The sequence below is a fragment of the Epinephelus moara genome, chromosome 19 (assembly GCF_006386435.1).
Source record: "Epinephelus moara isolate mb chromosome 19, YSFRI_EMoa_1.0, whole genome shotgun sequence".
NCBI lineage: Eukaryota > Metazoa > Chordata > Actinopteri > Perciformes > Serranidae > Epinephelus > Epinephelus moara.
Genome location: NC_065524.1, coordinates 34,177,469 through 34,185,211, shown reverse-complemented (window position 1 = coordinate 34,185,211; position 7,743 = coordinate 34,177,469). Strand labels below are relative to the sequence as shown.

General features: G+C 42.0%; 1 protein-coding gene across 1 annotated transcript; it reads right to left on the bottom strand.

Moving 5' to 3' along the window:
- Positions 1-3,659: 3,659 nt before the first annotated feature.
- Positions 3,660-7,461, bottom strand: six2a (SIX homeobox 2a). The gene is made up of 2 exons (XM_050071646.1): positions 6,389-7,461; positions 3,660-4,885 (listed from the first exon to the last, which is right to left on the bottom strand). Exons 1-2 carry the CDS (start codon positions 6,946-6,948, stop codon positions 4,573-4,575), a joined length of 873 nt encoding a protein of 290 aa, XP_049927603.1. The 5' UTR covers positions 6,949-7,461; the 3' UTR covers positions 3,660-4,572.
- Positions 7,462-7,743: the final 282 nt, after the last annotated feature.

The window sequence follows — 7,743 nt, the reverse complement described above, 5'->3', positions numbered from 1 at the left end:
AGGTTAAATGATTATTAGATTGTGCTGCTGGAAGAAAACCAGTGTTGGTGATTTCTGTGCATGAAATAATCTAAAACACCTCCTTAAATAATTTTGGCTAATGCAACAAAATGCTTTGTGATTCAGAAAAAAAATAATAATGTTTTTTGTTTTTTTTTTCCTTAGGGGAGTATAGTTTTTGTTTTGTTTTTTTACATGACACTAGTGTGTGATCTGTAGCTTGTCATTGTGATCAATTACGATCATCTGTTTACTGTTTTTACAATAATCACTATATCAGTCTTTCTTGCAGTTGGTCAATGAATGCATTTAATTTAACCTGTGAAAGTGAGGCATCATTATCACGTGTTTATCGATAGGGCTCTCTGCATAAAACCTCAGTTGATGAGCATACTAAACAAAAAATATGTCACTAATTAAAGCCCTAAATGACGACAGTGAAGTGGTTTCCGCCTGCTGTCCTTTCCACTATTGTTACTATAAAGGAACATGTATCCTATAGTCTACAATAATAGGTTTATTAAAAAATAAATATCACATTTGTGACGGATTTCAAAGGAACGCCACCGTAAAAAGCGGAGCGCAACTTACACATTTATATTTAGAAATGATTGTAGGCCTACTTTTACGCACGACTTTGTTAATTACTTGAAAAATCCTGACAACATATATCACTCCAATATGACGATATAAAATCAGCTTTATATCTTAACATTTTTTGTTTGACCTCTTTACTAATTTTCTTGCCTACTAATGTGCAAACGACATTCAAATCCAGACTGTAAACGCCAATACTCGCCACAGAAAAAATATAATAAAGAAATAAACGAGGAAAGAAATGTAGGAATGAAGTATGTAGTAATTTAAATACTTTTAATAGAATATTTGAAAACATTAGAAACTTAAAAAAAAATAAAATTCAAGCTGCCTGACATAACGCGAAAATTAGAGCAATGTTTTTCGTTGATAATTAATGCGCTAAGAAATAATGGAAAATACGAAAAATGACTCATTTAATTATTTAAAACAAATAAAACAGCTCAGTGAACCTGTATCTGCGGATGCATAGCACAGTGTCTGTGTTTAATATAAAAGTCTTCGCATTATTTTATGTTTTTAAATGATACGGAAATTAAATGACAATCAAAACTTTATTATTCACAAAGACAGGATTTTAAAAAAACGTGCGCGTAAAATGCGTTTGGTGCGGTTATGTAACTCTAATGACAATAATGAAGTCACTAATTTGCTCAGTCATGGAACAACAACAGATCTCAGGTCGGAAGAACTCTTAATATCCCATAAAAGTAAATGGATGTGATCTTTACAAGGCCAGGACTCAACATTCTCTGCTGATTGTTTCATCATTTTGCTTCCTCAGGCAAAGTGGAATTAACTTCTCTCTACAAGACTGTTTGCCTAAAGTTGTTCAACACTTGACGTCTAATCTCCGCAACATCCTCACCCCGCGGTGAATGATTAGAAAGATTGCAGATGAATTTGTGCAAGAAACCACGACTAGTTCACACCTGTCCTGCTGTTTGTCCTGATTCCTCTGCTGCTCTCAGGGCGGAGAGGGGGGGGGGGGGGGGCATTATTCCCATAAGCCAGCTTGGCTGAATCACATCAGCGTTTATAACCAGTGCGCCTTGTTAGGACTTTTCTTCAATGCTGGCGGATTTTCCTAACATCTTGTGCCCAAAAAACCTTTAATAGGCTCCCCTCCCCTGCCCGGGCACACATGGCGCGCTCACAATGCCAGTTCAAGTTCACATTTCAAACCTTATGGGAAACAAGAGAAAGTACGAGGAGACGAAAATCACAACTCTGTGGGGTTACAGAGTTGGTTTGGTGAGAGACCAACTATTCCGTGTTATGTCTCCTCACAAGCCGCTATTATGGGCTTGTTTTGAGTAGACCCATATGCACTCAAGTCCTCGTTAATTATAAAGTGTGGGCTTTGAGCTGCATGTGTAATTGACCTTCATGCGCCAGAAGCTGTACCCAACAAGGTGCGACTGATCCTTCGCCTTTACAGACACGAGGGAGACACTTTTCATATTTACACTCCTATTAGAGCCGCCCGGGCCTACAGGATAAATTATGACTGTAATGTTCTTTTGCTGTTGTTTTACGCATTAAAACAAAACAGTCCCCCGCCCATTCGCATGTGAGCCTAACAGCCAATCAACATGTAAACGATGAGCTGTATGCAGACAGACATCATTAGTGTTCATCATGGTTTATAATTATGCGTAATTGCTATTGTCCCCAAAACAATCCGATTACAACCACACATCAGATCTGAGATGAATGATCTGCGCAAAGACTGAGATACAAATGTACCATTATGATGTTATCATTGTGATACTAAGGCCATAAGCAGCACCAAAGCCTGCAGCCTATAAGAGAGAAAGTCCTGAAATTAAAGTCTAAAAGGCGGAAAAGTTTTTCGGTTTATTCACGGGCAGCAGACTTTGGGGGGGAGCTGAAGGTGTTGCACGGCTGAAGCTGTTCAAACAAAGTGTCTTCTTTCAACGCCCGTTTCCAGTTCTGTGTTTTCTTTTTTTCCTCCTCTCCCTCAGCCAAACACTACGGCACTTTTGTTCTCCTCAGCCGAGCGCGGAGAGATAAGGTGTCATCACTTGAACATCAAGGTTCCCAGTTGGGGAAAAGCGCGTATAAATTTCGCCCAGCTTTGACCATAATGGCCACATGCCACACATGTCTCTTGGCTGCTGTTGTTTTTACAAAGCACCAGATTAAGTCTCACTCTCGTTGTGTCATTTTAACATCAGCGGCGATGACTAAGGTGAACTTTGACCTCCAGTCGGCGATCATCACTTTAGAATAAAAGCCTGTTTCTATGAGCAAAATGAATTTCAGAAATGCAAACCGTCTCCTGTGACATAAATTATATTCCCCCAAAAAGGAATAACATCAGAATACATTTCCTCCTGCACATTTCACATAAAATCTTTTTTTTTTTTTTAAATAAACCCACTTCTTGAGTTTTTATTTTAAAAGCCAAGGACACAAGCCTGGAAATGACTTGTGTGGAATGGGGAGAGACGACTTCCCCTGCAGCATTTATGATTAGATGGTAGATAATCCCGGGATATCGACCCGTGCATGCCGGCAGACTGCCCACACATGCAGGACAATATCCTCTTTCTTAGAGCAGGCATATGTGTCAAAGGCTAAGAGCTCTTGATTTTTAGGTAATGCTATCTGATTATACATTTCCCCAACGTTATTAAGGACCTGGAGGTTCAGCGCACACTCAGAGGGCCAGAGGAAATAGCGAAGCATGTCTTTGGAGCAGCTTTGCCAAAGAAGCCCGTGGCCGCTTAGATACAGAGTTAAAGTTTTTGTCAATGATAAATGTGCATTACTGCAGTTAAAGTAGAGAATAAATTAAAAGTGCAAAGAAGTAAAAATGCACACACCGATTCCAGCACACAAACTCGATGTGACTGCAAACTCTGATATTTGCCTGCAGCTGTTCTAGTGTGGGAATATTTTTGTTTAAATATTCTTAAAATGTCACCCAGCTTGAATGGTCTGAGGAGGTGACCAGTATGAGTCACACTACATAAACAGAAAAAAGGAAAATAAAATAAAAGTCAAGAGTCATTCAGAATCAAAGAAAGCCTCGATTTTAAGCCATGTATTTCTTTTTCTTTTATTGTAAAGGGTATATGAAACTATAGGTGAATCGTTTTTATGTTTCATCATTTATCGCAAAGTTTACATGCAGTCTCTTTCCAAATGCAAATGATAATAATAATAATAATATCAAGAGATTAAGATATTTCATCTTATCACGGCTCTTATAAGACACTTGAGAATATCATACCCCATCTTCCCCCACTCAACCCCCTCCAAAAATAAAGAAAACAAAAAAAGAAGCTTATGGCTCTCTTGGAAAACCCTTTGTAAACAAAAAGGCGATGGGGTACCTTTAACTCGGTGCCTACAGAGTCTGCTGATATATCTAAACCCCTAAAATAACAACGGTAATAGTAACAAGAATTAAGACATTTTATTGTTATTGTTTTCAACAATATAACATGTTACGTTATTACATTCCGGTAAAATACTTTTTTTCTTGTCTTTTCTTTTTTTTCTAAAACGACCTAGTTCCGCCTCACCTTTTGTCCTTTTGCACCAGCACTGCAAAAAATGATCCGTCTCAACAAGTCATATAATCTCTATTAATTATATTTCCCTTTAGCGAATTAAAGGGAAAATGTGCCAATAATAAATGGGTCCTGTTTTAAGGGTTTTTCCAATTTTCCTTAAGTGCTGTGCCATGACACTTGTTTCTAGAAAACAACAAGTTTACAGGAAGTTTAATTTGAAATATTTTTGTTTTAAACAGACTTTGAAGGTTGAGTATGAGACTAAATGATTTGGTACGGTGGCTGTTTGCGCAGTGTTCCAGGCTGCCTGCTTTGCACCTTGCCGCAAGTGCTTGCAGCTCGCCTCACACCACCTCGTAAATCACTTTTCCAAAAAACAAAACAAAAAAAAAGACGGTGCTGTCTGTCCCCCTTCTGTGCCGGTTTTTTAAGAGCCAAGGTCCACTAGATTAGAAGACATAGGGTTCAGTATGGTGTCGTGGTGCAATGAGTGGTGATGGTGCACCGAGTCTACGCCGCTGGGTACCGGGATGGCACTGGGTCCCGGCGGGGGCGCGAGGCCGTGCAGGGACTGTAAACCGGCGTTAGAGCCGAGGAGCAGGGCCGGGCTCGGAGACGTGTGATCCGGTGTCCCCGACGGTGTTTTATCGTCGTCCGAGCTCCCCAATAGAGATTTATTTCCATTCATGGAAGAAGTCAATGGGTTGTGACTATTGCTGTTGGAGTTCTCGTTGTTTTCTCTGCCAACAGAAAATAAAATCACATATCAGTGTGGTGCCAGTGCAGACAAACTCCTGCAACATGTTGGTACATCAGGACAAATATGTCACAAATTAGTACGTTCTGACACATATCTTAAACCTGCTACAATACACAGAATAAACACTATAAATGTGCAAATTAAATGTGTGTAAATAAATATTTTTTGCGCTGTAAAAACAATAAAAAACAGCTTTATTAAAACACACACACACACACACACACACACACACACACTAAGCAAAAATAGTTCACGCTACTGTGTGCAGCCCACTGGGATATTAATTAGACCACGCCATATTTACAATAGGCACAATAAGCATCATTAATATATATGAATGATCAAATGCTCAGTCTAATGATTTTTAATGCATCAGTCAGTAACGCATTCATGTGCACGTGCGCCAGGATGCAAACAATAAGTGAGTCAGTGAAATAATTAGAGGCCATGGCTCACTTCACTGCAGCACATCAGAGAGTGTAAATGGCTGCAGACAATAAGTCTGTTTCACTATTGAAGCTGCATTAAGTGTCTGTTGATGGTAAATTAATTTCACCGGGGTGACCTGTGCGTAAAGACGCCTATCAGAGTGGGCACGCTCTCGGCCTTCTCTAGGTTTGAGTAAATGTCAGCTGTAATTATTGCTAAACGTGTGCTTGTCGCGTATGGCGGAGTTCATGTGTTTGCAGTGGTGAGGAGGGCTCTTCTCAGTGGGAAGACATGATTTACGTGGAGCTTTCAGTCCGAATTAGTGGCCAGAGGGTGAAAGAAGACACCAACCCGGCGAACACCTGACTACAACACGTCTCCCCAAAACCCCTCTGCACGCCTGCCTGTGTGATTTCCAAACTTTGAAATGTACAAACGAGTCCTAATGAAATGTCAGCCGGGCTGATATGGAGGCTGCACAGCCCCGCCACATCAATTACACCGCAACAAAACTTTTAGACGTGTCCTGAGATGTTTACTTAAATGTGTTCTGTCCAGGATCTGCAGGGTTAAAAGCTTTTTTCTCTGATCCTAATGTGGAAGTCAAATTTCATGTTATAATAAGTGTGATTAAAACATAAAAGTGGGGTAAATGCAACTTTTATAACCTTGTAATTTACCTGACAACGAGCCTTTAATTTTCAGCCCTTTCAACTTTTTTTTACGCGCGGCCTGCGTCATTTTCACAAACATACAAACAAAAGTTTACTAAAGCTACAGTATGAAAAAGAGCCTGCTTCTAATATAAGTTTTCCCCAGTATGCGTGGAGAGAACTGGGGCGATTTGTTAAGACCTGAAAATACATGAATATTTGGTCAGTTTAGTAAATATCCAGATGTAGGTCAGCAGATCTAACTGCATGGGCGCACAGGAGACACACTGGATGTTTGAGTCTGTTTTAAATATGATTTCTGTCTATTTTTGCTTAGTGTCATGATCCTAAAATTAATACAATTCTGAAAAATATTTGAATGTCTTTAATTTGAGTCCTACCTCTCCTTCGCCTCCGCCGCTCGGTCTCGCTGCCGTCGGTTTTTGAACCAGTTGCTGACCTGCGTGGTGGTGAGTCCCGTGGCCTCGGCCAGCTCTCTTTTCTCCCGCGGGGATGGGTAAGGATTGTGGGTGTACCACTCCCGCAGGACGCTCCTGCTCTTCTCCTTGAAGCAGTAGCTTGTCTCTTCTCCGTCCCAGATGGAGCGGGGCAGGGGGAACTTTCTCCGGACGCGATACTTCCCCACGGCGCCGAGCGGGCGGCCTCTCAGCTTCTCCGCCTCGATGTAGTGCGCTTTGAGCCACAGCTGCTGCAGCTTCGGGTGGTTGTGCGGCGAGAACTGGTGGCTCTCCAGGATCTTATACAGCTCTCGGAAGTTCCCCCGGTGGAAAGCGACCACGGCTTTCGCTTTGAGGACGCTCTCATTCTTGTGGAGGTGTTCGCACGCCGGGAGGGACCAGAGGAAGCGCCCCAGCCGCTCGATGTTCCCCCCTTGTTGGAGCACTTCGCAGACACACGCAACTTGTTCCTGCGTAAACCCAAACGTCGGAAGCATGGACATGGCGACAACGTAAATCAATACAGATTATATTGTGCCTTACTTCCACGTCTCCCCTCTCAGTCTCACATTAAATCAAAACGCAATAAGTCCATAAGCGAAAAAAGGTCCCCAAAAGAGCAGCTTCAAACTTAAAACAGCCCAAGGTTAGGTAATATCCAACTGCGTGTTGTGGAATAAACTCAAGTCCATTCAGCCATGCAAAACCCCAGGCGACAAATCCTCATAAAGTTGGTGAGAAAGAGAGAAAGTTGCTACTCCTTCAACCGTCCTCCTCCACCTTTTCTATGCCGTTTCAACATAACCTACTCCCGGAGACCGGGCTCGCTGGCTCGTTTTAATAATATTATTCTAAGCTGGCAAGACAAGCGATTATATGAACTCTGATTGGTCGGTTATCTGACCCGGGGATGGTGAGGATAAGACAATAGCCTTAGTCAAATTATTTGCCATGGTTACGCTGTCACTCAAAGTAACCTGATACGCTTTGAGGTGGCTCCCTGGCAAAGTCAACCCGATTGTTCCCTTCACGACCAGCCCGCCTACCAATAGAAATATTGCTCAGATTTTTCTTCTAAAACACTTTTTCCCCTTCCCTTCACTTTGACAGACACCTCGGGCAGCCAAAGAGCGCAGAGCTGGGGGTGTGTGGGGAAGGAGAGTCGCGCTGGTCCCGCAGCTGGGGGAAGGATGGCGCCAGAGCGCGCAGAGCCTGCTGAAAGTGAGTCCTCGTGCCTCCAGCGGCTCTCACAAATCAATCAAGACTCACACAACGCCTGGAACTTTAAAGTTAGTCAC

Coding starts and splice junctions, on each gene's coding strand:
- six2a (XM_050071646.1), bottom strand. CDS start 6,948: ATGTCCATGCTTCCGACGTTTGGGTTTACGCAGGAACAAGTTGCGTGT. Junction 4,886..6,388: donor GCGGCGGAGGCGAAGGAGAG/GTAGGACTCAAA, acceptor TTCTGTTGGCAG/AGAAAACAACGAGAACTCCA.